Genomic DNA, 18,095 nt, shown 5'->3' with positions numbered 1-18,095 from the left:
CCAGTTGTTTACAATATATATTAATGACTTGGATGAGGGAATTAAATGCAGCATTTCCAAGTTTGCGGATGACATGAAGCTGGGCGGCAGTGTTAGCTGTGAGGAGGATGCAGGGTGACTTGGATAGGTTGGGTGAGTGGGCAAATTCATGGCAGATGCAATTTAATGTGGATAAATGTGAAGTTATCCACTTTGGTGGCAAAAATAGGAAAACAGATTATTATCTGAATGGTGGCCGATTGGGAAAAGGGGAGGTGCAACGAGACCTGGGTGTCATTATACACCAGTCATTGAAAGTGGGCATGCAGGTACAGCAGTCGGTGAAAAAGGCGAATGGTATGCTGACATTTATAGCGAGAGGATTTGAGTACAGGAGCAGGGAGGTACTACTGCAGTTGTACAAGGCCTTGGTGAGACCACACCTGGAGTACTGTGTGCAGTTTTGGTCCCCTAATCTGAGGAAAGACATCCTTGCCATAGAGGGAGTACAAAGAAGGTTCACCAGATTGATTCCTGGGATGGCAGGACTTTCATATGAAGAAAGACTGGATGAACTGGGCTTGTACTCGTTGGAATTTAGAAGATTGAGGGAGGATCTGATTGACACGTATAAAATCCTAGAGGGATTGGACAGGCTAGATGCAGGAAGATTGTTCCTGATGTTGGGGAAGTCCAGAACGAGGGGTCACAGTTTGAGGATAAGGGGGAAGCCTTTTAGGACTGAGATTAGGAAAAACTTCTTCACACAGAGAGTGGTGAATCTGTGGAATTCTCTGCCACAGGAAACAGTTGAGGCCAGTTCTTTGGCTATATTTAAGAGGGAGTTAGATATGGCCCTTGTGGCTACGGGGATCAGGGGGTATGGAGGGAAGGTTGGTGCAGGGTTCTGAGTTGGATGATCAGCCATGATCATAACAAATGGCGGTGCAGGCTCGAAGGGCTGAATGGCCTACTCCTGCACCTATTTTCTATGTTTAACCATTTCCTGGTAAGGGTCTTTTTACCAGCCACCAGCAGTACATTCATTAAATATTTATATTTATCTCTTTTCAACCATTCTTGAGGCATATACCCAAAATATATGGCCTTACAGTGTATTTATCTGTTAGTATACCATTGAAATTTGCAGAATATAACTTAATCGATCTACTCCCTGAACAAATAAGAACCAAAAAAAGTGAATAATAAAAAAAAAAGTAACGAAGGTGTGGGTGTGGGTTGACCCTGGGTTGGGCTAGAAGAAAAGACTAGCCATGGGGGATAGCCCCTCCTACATGTGGGTTGAGAGCCCCTGCTGCAGTACCTATAAAAGTAAGTTTAAAAAAAACTATGTCCATTACACAGAAATGATTTCCCTGTGTATTCCTCCCATGTATATATTCTCACTTAGGTGGGGAAAAAGGAATGAATAAATAGGTTCTCTTAGTATTTCCCAAGCAGTTCGGGACAACTGCTCAGCCAGTTTCCCTTGGTTTGACCGCGCTAATGGACAGTCTCTGTTGTTCATGTCTGTAGTCGCCTCCACCACTGTCTGGTACAGTCGCCTCCACCACTGTCTGGTACAGTCGCATCCCTTCTTGGTAAAATACCCTCATTTTAGCAGGGTACGGGGTTTGGAATTTAATCTTTTCTTGCTTTATTATTTGTTTCGCTTCAGAATATTCCTTCCGTTTCTGTAGGACTGTCGAGGGGTAATCATGATCGAAGTATATTAACTTCCTGTTCCAAAACACCCTGTTCTTACCCCAGGCCCTTCGTGGAATCTTAGCCTTGCTCTTGAATCGATAGAATCTAAGTACAATGGAGCGCGGTTTACCTTCTCTGTCTCCGGGAGGCCGCTGGATAAGCGGACAATGCGCCCTTTCAATTTTAATCTCCGTAGTCTGAGGAATCTCTAGCGCTTCCCGCAGCAGCTTGTCTACAAAGTCCATCATCAACAATCCCTCCGCTCCTTCGGGAACATTATAAATCCTGATATTTTTCTGTTGCGATCTTCCCTCCTAGTCAAGCAATTTACTTTCCTGTTGACTTAATATTTTTATCGTCTTACTTAGTATCTGTTCCATGTTTTTCACGCAATCTTCCATCTTCTCAATTCGAGTCTCTGCCACCACTATTTTCTGATTGACGTGGCGAGCTCTGACTTTATATCATTGAGTTGCTGCTTTATATCTTTTTGGACTTCCCTTATCTCTTCTAAAATCCTTGTCATATTTGCTGCTTCGCCTGCACGAGGCCCAGCATCAGCTTCACCGCCACGCGGACGTGTAGGAGAGCTGCGTGCTGTACCTCTCTCTTCCATAGGCTCCGATTCTTTCTCCCCATTCTTGCCCCCCTTATCATAGAAACCATAGAAAAACTACAGCACAGAAACAGGCCTTTTGACCCTTCTTGGCTGTGCCGCACTATTTTCTGCCTAGTCCCACTGACCTGTACACGGACCATATCCCTCCATACACCTCCCATCCATGTATCTGTCCAATTTATTCTTAAATGTTAAAAAAGAACCTGCATTTACCACCTTGTCTGGCAGCTCATTCCACACTCCCACCACTCTCTGTGTGAAGAAGCCCCCCCCCCACAATGTTCCCTTTAAACTTTTCCCCCCTCACCCTTAACCCATGTCCTCTGGTTTTTTTCTCCCCTTGCCTCAGTGGAAAAAGCCTGCTTGCATTCACTCTATCTATACCCATCATAATTTTATATACCTCTATCAAATCTCCCCTCATTCTTCTACGCTCCAGGGAATAAAGTCCTAACCTATTCAACCTTTCTCTGTAACTGAGTTTCTCAAGTCCCGGCAACATCCTTGAAAACCTCCTCTGCACTCTTTTTAACGTTATTAATATCCTTCCTGTAATTTGGTGACCAAAACTGAACACAATACTGGAGATTCGGCCTCACCATTGCCTTATACAACCTCATTATAACATTCCAGCTCGTACACTCAATACTTTGATTAATAAAGGCCAGTGTACCAAAAGCTCTCTTTACGACCCTATCTACCTGTGACGCAGCTTTTAGGGAATTTTGTATCTGTATTCCCAGATCCCTCTGTTCTACTACACTCCTCAGTGCCTTACCATTTACCCTGTTTGTTCTACCTTGGTATGTTCTACCTTGGTTTGTCCTTCAATTCAGATATTTTCGAAAGATCTTAGACTTGATGGATTAATGGGGCAAAATGTGTGTTTTTCCGGAGGAGCTGTTGATTTAAGCTGCCATTCTGAACGATGACGTCACTGGAACCTGACAAATGCTTTTTCTATTAAACTTATGCTTTTGAAACAGTTGCATTTTTAAAAAACCTGTGGATTTACTGTGAAGGAAATTGATATAATGTTACATTTTAAATTTGATAGCACAAGAGAGTTTGGTGATTTTTGATTCTGAAAATTTTCTAGACTTTTTCTAGAGCTGCTGTGGTTTATGTGACAAAGCCATAAATTGACTTAAAAGTAAATGATTTGATGACAGTTATTGTTATAATTTAAAATAATGAAAGAAAGGTATAGCTGGACTATTTGAATTAAAGTGAAACAACAATAATCTGGCTCCCTTGGAACTTTGATAGTGTTGGACGGGGGTCCCCAACCTTTTTTGCACCACAGACTGGTTTAATAGTGACAATATTCTTGTGGACCGGCTGACCGCGCGGGGGGGGGGGTCGGCGGTGGGGTGTTCAAGTAGGGTTAAACTCACCTTAACGGGTCTTTTACAGTTAAGGTTGCCAATTTTCTCACTCTCAAATAAGGGACAAAAGTAGCAGTCAAATATGGGACACTTGTGTTTACCCCGAGAAGGACTACCATGACCATGAAGCCTTGCACGGGCACCTTGTGTGCGCATGCGTGTACGTGCCGATTTTTTTCTACAAATGGGTTTTGGTTTAATCTTCCCGACTCAACTGTTAAGTGAAACTACACTGTATATACATTATTTCTACTTTATATAGGTTGTGTATTTATCATATCATTCCTGTTTTTACTACATGTTAGTGTTATTTTAGGTTTTATGTGTTATTTGGTATGATTTGGTAGGTTATTTTTTGGGTCTGGGAACACTCAAAAATTTTTCCCATATAAATTAATGGTAATTGCTTCTTCACTTTACACCATTTCCGCTTACGAACGGTTTCATAGGAACACTCTACCTTAGCTGCGGAAAGGGCGGTCCCGCATGGGAGAAACCAATTTAGCCCAATATATGGGATGTCCCAGCAAATACGAGACAGTTGGCCACCCTATGTTCAAGGTTCAAGAGTACGTGGCTGGGAACGAGGAAAGGTGCAGCTGACTCATATCTTTTCCTTGCGGCCCGGTAGCACATGCTTTGCGGCCCGGTGGTTGGGGACCGCTGGTGTTGGACTAGCAGATTTGCAAGACTTGGATTTAACACTTTTTGATACTCAGCACAACTTTGTTACACTTCTTTATATGTTACACAGTAATAAAATTATTTTTTTCAGAAAACCTTGAGTTTAAAGAGAGTGTCAAACTGAGTGCACGTGAATTAAAATTGAACCCAGGGAGCCACAACTTGTCAAGCCATTCTGGAGACTGGCTGCTTCTAAAAGCCTCTCCATGACTCTGACCCTTAATGCTGATTGTACATCTGGCCTGCACTCCGAATCCTTGCTCTGGTTGCACATCCAGGCCACAGTTCAAACCATGGCCTCAGTTGTACATTTTTGTTGTGGATTCCCTGCCTTACATTCTGCTTTAATGTGTTGAGCCAGAGTTATTAAATCATCAAAACTTCTAACAATTGGATACCACTTTAGTGTAGATTAATTGAAGAACATTAGTGGGACAATGTATTCTTTGTTTTAAGTAATCTCAGTTCTCTCATAGTGTTACTCAACAAGGCAATAGTTTTTGCACTATTCTGGAATTGTTGAAGCATGAACTCCCCATATTATGATTATGAAGACATGTAGTCCTCTTTTATTGTCATTTAGTAATGCATGCATTAAGAAATGATACATTATTTCCTCCGGTATGATATCACAAAACACAGGACAAATCAAGACTGAAAAAACTAACAAAACCACATAATTATAACATATAGTTACAAACAGTGTAACAATACCATAACTTGATGAAGAAGTCCATGAGCACAGTAAAGTTCAAAGTTTCTCAAATGTCCCACATCTCACGCAGACGGGAGGAGGAAGAAAAACTCTCCTTGCATGCCGACCACGATCCGACTCTGAGCCATCCAAAAACTTCGAGCTCTGATCAGCTCTCCGACACTGAGTACTGAGCGCCATCTCTGTCCGAACGGTTCGACCTCCTTCTCGGTCGCCAAAAGCAGGCAAGGCCGGGGATTTTGAGGCCTACCCTCCGAAAGATTCCCGACCACACAGTAACGACAGCAGTGAACGGGAGTTTCAGAAATTTCTCCAGATGTTCCTCTGTGCTTTCGCATCCATTCTCCATGAAATCGGAATTGTCCACGGCCCCTATTTAACAGATACGATATCATTTTTCACCGGAGGGCTGCGCACACGCAGGCGCGCTGCCATCTTCTCCTCCCGCCTGATGAAACTGATTAAAAAGGATATTTGTTTCAGTTATGCTTTAGAAAGGATTCTATAGGAACAATTAAAACCAATTGACAATGGTACCTTGCTTAGCATTCCTAAGACTGACAGTACAAATGGAATCAACTTTAAAGGGATAATAATTGCAGCAGAAAGTGTAGATGTATTCATTTACTGTCAATTCTTATTTTCCCAGTTCTGATGAAGGTTCTTCAAGCTGAAACATTAACTCCTTTTTGCATAGATACTGCTTACCAGTTGTTTCCAAAAGTATTATTTTTGTTTTGGTTACGTGAGATTTTCATTGCAGCATTGTTGAACTCTTTAAGAACTGCTTGCAAGAACTTAATTTACAAATGTAAAAATGAGTTGGTTAATAAACTATAACTGATTCATTGCATGTAAAAGTTAGAAAGCATATAAAAATTAAGGACCACAGTCAGCCAGGACATTCCCCCTATTGTAATTTACTGTTTTTATTATGTATTGTAATGTAGTGCTGCTGCGAAACAGTAAATTTCATGACGTGTGCCACTGATTCTGATACTATTAGAATGATGACAAATATTCTTGTTGTCTCCTAGGTCTTTTGAATTTACCAGTTTCTTTTTGCTTCTATAATTTTAACTTATATATTTTTTTCATCTATTCCAGGAGAGTGCATGGGTTGCAATGGTTGTTTGCTTTGTTCATTTTTTGAGAAGAGAGCAGAGCATATCAATCCTCATGTTTATTTGTAACTTATCAGTGGTTTCTATCTTTTCCTATGTATCTACACATTAAATATTTAATAGTAAAGTGTTTGCATGAAGCAATGTGTGAGTTTAAATGAGACTTCAAGATAAAATTATATTGCTGACCAGATGATGACGACACAAGGCTACAGCAATTTTCACTACTTCCTGCAAATCTGTCTTTGCTTCAACCCAGTATTAAAATGTTAGCAGGTCGACTATAAGCTGTAAGCCATATGGTCGAATGATGATCAGTTTTTCTGTTACAAATCAGATCATTGTTTTATCCACTTACGTCAGCATTCTGCTTGAATCTTAGGTTATATTTAATAGTGTGGAATGTTCAATGACAAATACGGCTATCAGTTTTCATGATTGTAATGAATGAAATCTGTCAGAACTTATACATGTAAATGCAAAATACACATACTGCTGACTTCAATTCCCTGTTGGTCTCTGAATTGCAAGGTGTGCAGTGCTGACTTTTTCAGCTTAGACTTTGGAAGAGTCAGTGAAATTATATGTGGTGATAAAATGCTCTTTTAAAAGTAATGAAAAGATTAATTATGCTTATTTTAAACTTATGTTGAGTTTGTTACTTCGGCATTCACCCATGTGTGCTCTCATCCATATTTCACTCTGCAAAATGTTTAGTAAGTTAATTAAAAATTGCATTTGTGCTTGCTGTCAAGGAATTCTTCACTGTGATTGGCTGCAAACATCTTTTGCAACCTGTGTGCTCTTTTAGACCAGGCAACAAAAAAAAAAAGACGTTAAAAAATTTCAAAGCTAAGAATGGATGCAAAAAGGATTCTGGAAAATTGAAAGGACTAGATACAATGAAGGATAGTATCCTTCATTGTAAATCACAACTGCTGCATTTCACATAATGTGGTGACTGACGGAAACTGATGTCAGAAAAGGTCACTTGAGCTTATTCAATTTTTGGGCAGCTGTCTTCAAGATTAATTGGCAAGCACTTATGCTTCATCACTGCAGAATGCAGGTTATGGGACATTGTTGTTATGCTTGTTTACAAATGAACTCTGTTTTGAACTTAGGCTCTCCCCTTTTAACGCCTCAACATATGAACCAAAGTTATCCACCCAGCAGACCAAATGTAGTAAAAACTCCAGTTGCTATGGCACCTCTTCCACGATTGCCACCACCTTCAGCTGATCAACCTGCTTCAGCTTTTGCATCACCAGCATCTGCTTCAGAGACACAGGATGGTAAATATTGCTGCATTTGTTACTTGTACTTATCTCCTTTCTCTTTGCTTTGCCCCACAAACACATTATAGCTATTCAATTTATGCTTTTCTGAAGACATAATTAAGTTGACTTGTATCTCAAGATGGTCAATAGATTAAGAGTGACACAGAAGACTCTGACTATGTAGGACAAGAAAGTGAACAGGTTAAGAATTTGGGTTCTAACTTTAAAAAAAATTTGGACTTTTTTTCACCTTCAATATTTCTTATTTAGTAATTTTGTTTTTAAATGAAACTGGAATATCCCATTTCAAGAGCATAAATACCTTAATGTTCAGCAGATTAAGACCAATTTTGGAGGAATGACTATTATGGAAATATAATGTCCATATAATGCAATGTCCCTTCCCATCGTGTTGCTGGATTCATAATCCCACATTCATAAAGAATACACATTTGCTGTTTTCTCTCCAAGTGAAATTTCTTGCACCAGATCAGCCAGTAGTTTTTTATAAACACGTCAGGGAAATGTAAGTGGGAGGAGTGACAGAATAATTTTCCAACAACACCCAAGTGATGGTTTTTTAATTTATCTCTTAGTTGAAATCAGGAAGCAGGTGTGAACGATGAAGAGAGGTATGTGTGTACTGTGGGGAGAAAAGTAGATTGGGGGGGGCATTCTGGGATGTTCAAGAACCCCTTAAGAGACTGTTTTGAGTCAACACTGATAATCCTGTAGTTCCAAACCTCACCACTTGTATCACGTTGGGGTCTGAAAAGATATTTATTTGGAAACTCAAAAAAGGACAAGCAAGCTGTGTTGGAAATGCTCTGCTGAATAAGCTCTGCCAGTTTGTATGTTAAAATAGCATTTTCCTCTGAATTAAGTTGTTTCGACATTGTACCAATTTGAGAATAAATCCAAAATTGAGCTGTTTTTGTTTTGAATTGCAATAGTATTTTGTTTGCTAGTTCACCTTCTCTTGAGTCACATTATCCTGTAATGTCAGTGATATAGTTGTTACACATTTCTGTAAAAAAAGATTTTAAACTGTACAAGATGTAACATGTTTTCTGTTGAGAATTTGTAACTTATCTAATCACTGGAAACTATACTTATTGGACCTTGGGTAGTGTGAAGTAGGGAGATTATATAAGTTCAGAGCTTTTAAGGGTTAATAGACAGCATTCTCTTTCAAAGAAATTAAGGGAATGAATCTTTATTTGCTTTGGGAATTATTCTAAAATGCACTGAAGCAGAGAAGTGAGAAGGTAAATATCCTCTGGGAGCTCATTGCTGGGGAATAGTAGTTAGCCATCTCTTGATAGTTCTGTGTGCAAATTCTGCGATTGCATCAGAATTGTGCTTTCAATTACAGACATCACTGCAATAGGACAAGCCTTCTAAGATTTTTGTATTTGCATTTGTATTGTAGTTTATGACTAAGCATTGAGTTGAGGATCAACAAATGCAAACACTTTTTTATTTTAAGACAGTAACATGATTTTTGTGTGGTTTTAAGCAATACTAATTTGATAGTTATAATTAACAGTTACAGAAAGAAATTTAGCAAATAGTTTTGTATTAATGCTCTGTCTACCTTTTAAAAAAATTTTCCTTTGGATCAAAATTTCAAGTTAAGACTGGTAAATGTGTGCTGTCAATGTGAAGCTTTTTGATTATTTTAGTTCTTTGGGATGAATATATATAAATCAGATTAAGTTTTGTGGAGTGAAATATGGAAATTCCCCTTTTCACAAATCTGTTGGGCATTCTTTATGTTCGTTTGGACTGGAGATTGTGCTTGCAAAATGTTTTTTTCTTCACCCCACTATTAATGATGGGCTGGCTGGTGGCACAATGACATCAACGGAGGTTCCTGGGTTTGAATCCAATCGAGGCTGCTCCCGAAGTACGCTTTCCATCCGTACCGGGTTGGGTGTCGAGATTGCAACTCGACCTCGTAAAATAAAAGGGAAAATTTCTGCGAAAATGTCTCGGTGAGGAGTGGCGCGCCACACAGTCTCTCTCTTGCTCCGCGCCTTGTAAAGGCTTGAAATAAAAAGACATCATCGCGCACACGCACGGATGCACAGACGCACATACACATGCACAGACAAACATGCACGCACGCACACGCCAAAACAAAAAGAAAGAAACTATTAATGATTTGGTTTAGACTAAACTGGTACTGCCAAAGGAAGGCCAAGTTCTGCAAGTGGTCAGCCAAAGCAATGCATTTGGTTATGCTGTTCATACACACTGAATTTGAAGGTTAACTTTTAATTGTCGTACCAATATTTCAGATGTATTTTTGGGATCTCAGTGGTGCAAGCAAAACCAGTATTAATTGCTCATCCCAAATTGATCTTCATACGGTAGTTGTAAATTACTGCTTTGAACTGTTCAAGTTCAAGTTTATTGTCGTTCAAACATATACAGTGCATATATACCACAAAGCAAAACAATGTTCCTCTGGACCAAGGTGCACAACGCAGCTTGTATAACTCACACACAGCACATAAAGTAATATTACTACAAATAAATTAACAAATAATAAGTTGCATTTACGGCACAAGTTTAAAAAGTAAACTGTATAATGTTTCTGGTGCCTCGTATCTGATGAGACCTGATTGGTAGCAGTGAGTTCAGTATCTCATGACCTGGGAGAATGAGGCTGTTTCCCATCCTTATTTTTTTAGCCAGAGGGTGGTGAATCTGTGGAATTTGTTGCCACAGACGGCAGTGGAGGCCAAGTCATTGGATGTATTTAAGGCAGAGATTGATAGGTATCTGAGTAGCCAGGTGAGAAAGCGGGGGAGTGGACTAAATGGGAGAAAGTTATGGTGAGAAAGCGGGGGAGTGGACTAAATGGGAGAATGGATCAGCTCATGATAAAATGGCGGAGCAGACTCGATGGGCCGAATAGCTGACTTCTGCTCCTTTGTCTTATGGTCTTATTCTAATGCTGCAGTACCTCCTTCCTGATGGTGTGGCGGGGGGCGTTGTTCAAAGATGTTGGACGGTTGGGAAAGATCGTGAACAGTGCTAAGGGCATTGTGAACGTACTGCTGATAAATATCTCTGATGGGTGTAAGAGCGACCCCAATGATCATCTCTGCAGTCCTCACAATCCTTTGAAGGGTCTTGCAGTCAAGTGTCTTGCAATTCCCAGACTAGATAGTGATGTAGCTGCTCAGGACACTCTCATTGGTGCTCCTTTAAAAATTGGTTAGAATGTTGACCAATAGGGGGAGAGCCTTGCTTGCTTCACTCTCCTCAGGAAGAGGAGACACTGCTGTGCTTTTTTGACTAAAGAGTGGTATTGAGGAATGAGGTGAGATGGTTAATTATGGGCATCCCAGAAACTTGGTGCTGCTAACTCCGTCCATGGAAGAGCTGTTTATGTGCAGTGAGGAGTAGTCAGCCTGCACCTTCCTAAAGTTGACAGTCATCTCTTTAGTTTTCTCCATGTTGAAACTCAAGTTGTTGTGCTCACACCAATCTACCAGCTGCTCTACCTCCTCTCTGAGCTGTGTCATTGTCATTGTTGATGAGGCCAACTACTGCTCTGTCATCTGTGAACTTAATGATTTGGTATGAACGGGATCTGGCAGTGCAGTCATGTGTCAGCAGCGGGCTGAGCACACAGTCCTGGGGGGCTCTTAACATGGACTGACTCAGCTTTCTGTCAAGAAGAATCATATACACAGAGAGATGTTGAGATCCAAAAGGACAGTTTACCCACCAGTTTCTGAGGGATGACTGTTAAACGCTCAGATTTCTGTATTTTCTCTCCATTTAGAAAACAGTCAACCCTTTCATTTCTTCTACCAATGTGTATGACCGTACGCTTCCCAACACTGTATTCCATCTGCCACTTCTGTAGCCTCCCTATTTCCTCAAAACTACCTGCTCCTCCACCTATCTTCATATCATCTTCAAACTTGGCAACCAACCCATCAATTCCATCATCCAAATCGTTGACATATAATGTAAAAAAAATCGGTCCCAACACAGACCCCTGTGGAACACCACTAGTCACCAGCAGCCAACCAGAAAAGCTCCCTTAATTCCCACTTCTTGCATCCTGCCAGTCAGCCACAGCTTTGTCCATGATAGAATCTCTCCTGTACTACCATGGGCTTGTAGCTTGTTAAGCAGCCTCATGTGTGGCACCTTGTCAAAGGCCTTCTGAAAATCCAAGTACACAATATCGACTGATTCTCCTTTGTCTATCCTGCCTTTTACTTCTCAAATAATTCCAAGAGATTTGTCAGGCGAGATTTTCTTGAGAAAAAATGGCCTTTTTTTATTATGTCCCTCCAAATACCCCGAAACCACATCCTTAATGATCAACTCCAACATCTTCCCAACCGCTGAGATCAGACTAACTGGCCTATAATTCCCTCTCTTCTGTCTCTCTGCCTTCTTGAAGAGTGAAGTGATATTTGCGGTTTTCCAGTCAGTGGGAACCTTTCAGAACCCTGAGGTGTACACCATCTGGTCCAGGTAACTTATCTACCTTCACACACAAATTGCTGGGGGAACTCAGCAGGCCAGGCAGCACCTATGGAAAAGAGTACTGTCGACATTTTGAGCAGAGATCCTTCAACAGGAGTGGACCTGTCCTGTGTTGTTTGGATTTCCAGCATCTGCAGACTTTCTCTTGTTTCTAACTTAACTACATTCAGGCGTTTCCGTTTTCCAAGAACCTCCCTCTAGTAATACTAACTTCACGCACATCATAACCCCTGGAGCTTCCACCATACTGCTAGTGTCTTCCACTATGAAGACTGAAGCAAAATACTTTTTCAGTTTGTCTGCCATTTTCTTGTCCACTATTACTACCTCTCCAACATTGTTTTCCAGAAGTCCAATATCCACTCTTGCCTCACTTTTACACTTTATGTATCTGAAGAAACTTTTTGTATCCTCTTTAATATTATAACAATCACAGCACGGAAACAGGCCATCTCGGCCCTTCTAGTCCATGCTGAACTCTTACTCTCACCAAGTCCCACCGACCTGCACTCAGCCCATAACCCTCCATTCCTTTCCTCTCCTGTCCATATAGCTATCCAATTTAACTTTAAATGACAACATCAAACCTGCCTCAACCACTTCTGCTGGAAGCTCGTTCCACACAGCTACTACTCTCTGAGTAAAGAAGTTCCTCCTCATTTTACCCCCAAACTTTTGCCCTTTAACTCTCAACTCATGTCCTCTTGTTCGAATCTCCCCCACTCTCAATGGAAAAAGCCTATCCACGTCAACTCTATCTATCCCCCTCATAATTTTAAACACCTCTATCAAGCCCCCCCTCAAACTTCTACACTCCAAAGAATAAACACCCAACTTGGCTAGCTTACTTTTGTATTCCATCTTTACCTTAATGATTTTTTGGTTGTCTTCTGCTGGTAATTAAAAACTTCCCAATCTTAAATGTGGACCTGACTGAAAGGTAGCTCTTTTTATGCACTGCCTTTTGCTTCCTGGTCACTCTTCAAATCAGAAAATCTGCCGTGGAAACTCTGCCTTCAAAATCTCAACTGCCATCTTGATTAAATAGCAACTCTTTTTATGCACCCCTGGTGTGGATTGCCCAACTCCAAGTTAGAGTGATGTGTGTATCTTGGAGGGAACCTTGCAGATGGTGGAGTTTTCCATTTGTTGCAGACTTTGTTTTGTTGTAGGAAAGGTTATCTTGTTCTTGTAAGCAGAAACTCCATAAGTAGTACAGAATGAGTAGCATACTGCTGCTGGAGGGCATTTCAGCTCTTGAATGCTGGAACTGATGTATTGCAATCACATTTTAGATTGTCTTCATTTGAATGCCCTGTCCTTGATTCATGCTTGGTTGTAGCACTACTTCACTATGGGCAATCACTATTAAATTGCATCAGCAACCATTTTACAAAAAGTAGGTTGAAAACATCTCTTACTTAGCTATAGCCTCTGACTTTCAAAGCTTGTCAAGAGCAGAATTTGAGTATTAGCAACCCACATTTTTTTTAAACCTCAGCCCATATCTGAAACAACAATCTTTGCTGACTCGTGGCAAATAATGAGACATTATTTGCAGATGTATTAGGAACCTGGAAGAGTTGATAAAGGTTCCAAGGTTAATTTATTACCAAAGTGTACAACTCTGAAATTCTTCTCCAGATAGTCATGAAACCACGAAAGAAAAGAATGGTAGCATGATCATCCTCCCTGCACAAAAAAATGACCAAAAATGGAACAGGCACATCTACTCTCAAATCCCCCTCCACTACATGCAAAACCATGAGAAAGATCGGTCAAAAACACAGGCAGAATATAAAAAAAACTGTAAGACAGAAAAGAAGTGTATAGTCCAAGTCCATACCAAAATACAGAAAACCTGGGTAATGTTCTCCCTCTCCATAGCAGGGTGATTTCACCAGCGATAAAAAGGTGGTCTCCTCTCTCCGGCAGTAGAGCAATTCCCCCAACAATTTAAAAAGGCAGCCGGCTAGCATTTTAATCTCCCTCTTCACTTTAATCGGCAAACAAGGGAAGCTTTACTTGTCAAAATGGAGTCGAATGTCGGCTCACAGCCTTCTCGCCATGAGGTTCCTGCATGCTGCTTCTGCCACCCGGAATCTCCTCAGAGACTGCAGAGTGCTGTATCACCCAAACGATCTCCAAACTACAAATCATGGGCTCGCACAACAGTTCCATAATCACATTCAAGATGAAAAACAGAAGTAAAAGAAGTGAAATATATGGTTTCATGATCTATCCATAAGCTATCAACCGAAGAAGTGATGTACGCAGGTGCCATCTTGACTGGAATAACATCACTTGTTAGTAACTAATACCTGAAGTCCTTTTGTCGCAGAATGAGATTGTCACATTCATGTATATTACAAACTTTAGATCTTGAGGAAAATAAATGGCAGTCTTTGTTCTACCTGAAAGAAAATGGATGCTGAAGTAGTAAAAATCACCATTGTAATAGTAATGCTTCAACTAAGAAGGCAATGGATTTCTGGAATGACCAGAGCTGCAGTCTCTCAATTCCAGTCACGTGGGTTCAGTTCTGACCTTTAGTGCTGTCTTTGTTGTTACGTACCCCGTAACTGGGTTGCCAAACCAGCAGAAATGGACCACTTAGTTGGAGTCTGGAGTCTGGATTACTGGAACTAAGAAAGTTTTATTAAAGAAATAAGTAACACAGTACTCTAATTGTAAGGACATAAATGCAACAGGTTAGCAATGATAAACACACATGTACACAGAACTAGGGTAATAGGAATCAAACAAGCTCTATCGCAGTCTGGGGGTCAAATGATCAGTCTCAAGTGACGCAGAGTTCAATTCAGCTTAGTACAGTTCGCAGTAATCGCTGTTGTGCCGTTGGAGAGAGAGAGGAAATATGCAAATCTGATTCAGACAGACCTTGATGTTCTCCGCAGTTAGCTTTCGGGCGAACCCTCTTATGTGTTCCGTGGTCACCGACTGTGATTCCCTCCATTCCGGATACGACCGTTCTTCCGCGGTGAACCGGGCACCCAGGCAAGGGCGGACACACACACCAGGTTCCTGCCGATCGTACCTTTTCACCCTGTGCGTCTATGGTCGGTTCCCGCGATCGGACCTCCAAACTCTCACCAACTTGTGGGGGCATACTGCTTTTCCAGGGACTCGGTATCTCATGATCTCGTGGTGTGTCGTGCCTCAGCGAACCTGTTCTTTTTATCCCCCTGTTGGGGTATCGCCTGTCCATCAAACTTCAAACAGTTCAGGTTCAAAGCAACCGGTCTGTCAATGCTCTTAATTGTGTTTCTTTTCCGTTACCTCTCTCTCCTCTCTCATTAACATTTTGAACGCTTCTCCATTGTCTCCCTTATCTCTCTCATCAGTATCAATCTTCTGATAACTTTGGTTTTTCGTCACAGTGTAGAGTTTGCATGTTCTCTTCTGAGTACTCTGATTTCTTCCCATATCTCAACAATTTGTTAGTAGGTTAAATAACTACTGTAGATTGTTGGGTGTCAGTGAGTGGTAGAATTTGGTTGGCATTGATGAGAATGTGGGAAGGGTAAAATGGGTCAATGTAGCATTACTGTAAAAATCGATCCTTGATGGTTGGCACAGACCTGGTTGTCCTTTGTGCCTATTTCTCTGTAGAGACTGCAGATGCTGCACGCTAGAGCAGTAAAAACCTTGGAAGAACTCAGCAGGTTAAGCCACATCTTGTGGACTGTTTCTGTCCTGTCATTCTATATGACTCTGACTCCAATTTACAGAAACAATTAAAAAGTTGGCCTCAGCTTTGTTTTCTTGACTGTTTCCCATAAACTCTTGATTCTCTTGTTAGTCAGAGACTAAATCAGGCAAGAAGTGTTGCATTTAAAGCTGTTTGAGCTGGATAATTTCAAATCAATCTGAATATGCAGAGGTGTTGTTCTTCCTGATCCACTCTAATATGGGTAACTTGTTATCCTGAAACTTATTTTCCTGGTTACATCTTTACAGGAAGGTTGTGGAGCATTGGAAATGATGCTGAAACAGTACATTGAGATTTTGCCTGGATTAGGACGTATTAGGTAGAAGGAGAGATTGGACAATCTTGGATTGTTTTTCTGGAGAGGCACAGATTGAGGGGAGACTGACTGAAAAATATATCTAATTATTAGGCATTGCAGCACTCATAACACGCTGGAGGAACTCAGCAGGTTGGGCAGCATCCGTGGAAATGATCGGTCAACGTTTCGGGCCGGAACCTTTCGTCAGGACTGAAGAGGGAAGGGGCAGAGGCCCTATAAAGAAGGTGGGGGGAGGGTAGGAAGGAGAAGGCTGGTAGGTTCCAGGTGAAAAACCAGTAAGGGGAAAGATAAAGGGGTAGGGGAAGGGGAAGCAGGGAGGGGATAGGCAGGAAAGGTGAAGAAGGAATAGGGGGACCCGAAGTAGGCCCGAAACATTGACTGATCGTTTCCACGGATGCTGCCCAACCTACTGAGTTCCTCCAGTGTGTTGTGTGTGTTGTGAGTGTTGCTTTGACCCCAGCATCTGCAGAATATTTTGTATTAAGAGGCATAGAGAGGGTGAATATTCAGTCTTTTTCCCAGAATGGAAATGTTGAATGCAAGAAGACATAGATTTAATTTGAGAAGGAGAAATTTAAAGATTTACAAATCATTTTTTTAACTTACTAAGTGGTAGGTATCTAAGCAACACATACAAAATGCTAGAGGAACTCAGCAGGCTAGGCAACATCTATGGAAAAAAGTGCAGTCGAAGTTTCGGGCTGAAACCCTTCAGCAGGACTGGAGAAGTGTTTGCTACACTGGGAGCACTGAACACAAATACTTCACCTGTGAGTCTGTTGGGGTCATTTACTGTATTCAGTGCTCCTGGTGTGGCCTCCTGAACATCAGTGAGACCTGACGTAGATTGGGAGACTGCTTCGCCAAACATCTGCGCTCTGTCAGCCAGAACAAGCGGGATCTCCCAGTGGCCACCGATTTTAATTCCACTTCCCATTCCCATTCTGATATATCCATCCATGGCCTCCTCCACCGTCGTGAATGAGACTACATGTCAGTTGGAGGAACACCACCATGTATTCCATTTGGGTAGCCTCCAATCTGATGGCATGAACATCGATTTCTCAAACATCCGGTAATGCACCCCAACACTTCTCCCCCCCCCCCCGCCCCCCCGCATTTCCTATTCCCTTTTCCCTCTCTCACCTCATCTCACCAACCAGCTTCCCAGCTCCTTACTTCATCCCTCCCCCTCCAGGTTTCACCTATCACTTGGTGGTTCTCTCTCCCCTCCCCTCCACCATTTAAATCTACTCCTCAGCTTGTTTTCTCCAGTTCTGCCAAAGAAACATTGAGTTTACTTTTTTCCATAGATGCTGCCTGGCCTGATGAGTTCCTTCAGCGTTTTGGGTGTGTTGCTTGGATTTCCAGCATCTGCAGATTTTCTCTTGTTTATGGTGGGTGTCTGGAATGCTCTACGAGGAGAGGTGGCTGAAGCTGGTATAAACGCAACATTTTAGAGTATTTATACAGGCATATGAACAGGTAGGAAATTGAGGGATTTTGACCATTTGCAGGCAGATGCGCAGTTTAAGTCAACATTATGCTTGCCACAGACATCTTGGGCTGAAAGGCCTTTGCCCATGCTGTACTGTCTTACTTTATGTAGTTATGGCAAAGGCCAATCAGAAAGACCTTTAAGTTAGAAACAGAAAATGGTGTGTGGAGAGTGAGAAGGTGAGAGAAGTGTAGTCCCCATCCAGCCTCACTTTTACTCAGTGAATGAGTTAGTCTGCTCAGCATTTCCAGCTTTGTTGTGGCTTAAGACAGTGGGGAACATATGGTGATGAGAGAAGAGATATGGAAATGCCTGCTCCCACCCATAAGTTCCCTCTCCCCCTACACTAGCTAGCAAATCCATCCCACTGACTCCCAACCATTTGTCCATATGTACAAGGTGCCCGTAAGTCTGGTGTTTGTAAACTGGGGAGAACGTGTAATCCAGCAATTCATTTTGCTATCTATTACTTTCTGTACCTACATGTTCTCTTAGTTTTTTGCATGCGAAAGCAGCCTTGTCTCCTCA

The 18,095-nt window shown here is 41.5% G+C and overlaps 1 protein-coding gene across 10 annotated transcripts in view; it reads left to right on the top strand.

Annotated features, from left to right (window-relative positions):
- The window catches only part of LOC140196528 (protein transport protein Sec24B-like), a 231,583-nt gene that overhangs the window by 28,984 nt on the left and 184,504 nt on the right, over positions 1–18,095 (top strand). For 8 of the 10 annotated variants that reach the window (XM_072255876.1, XM_072255877.1, XM_072255881.1 and 5 more), the window contains one exon: positions 7,341–7,511. The exons of the other annotated variants lie outside the window; for them this stretch is intronic. In XM_072255876.1, the coding sequence (XP_072111977.1) occupies positions 7,341–7,511 (171 nt within the window). The remainder of the gene's footprint in view (positions 1–7,340; positions 7,512–18,095) is intronic. 10 annotated transcript variants of the gene reach the window in all.

The sequence above is a fragment of the Mobula birostris genome, chromosome 4 (genome assembly GCF_030028105.1).
Source record: "Mobula birostris isolate sMobBir1 chromosome 4, sMobBir1.hap1, whole genome shotgun sequence".
NCBI classification, from domain to species: Eukaryota; Metazoa; Chordata; class Chondrichthyes; order Myliobatiformes; family Myliobatidae; genus Mobula; species Mobula birostris.
This window is presented reverse-complemented; position numbering and strand designations above follow the sequence as displayed.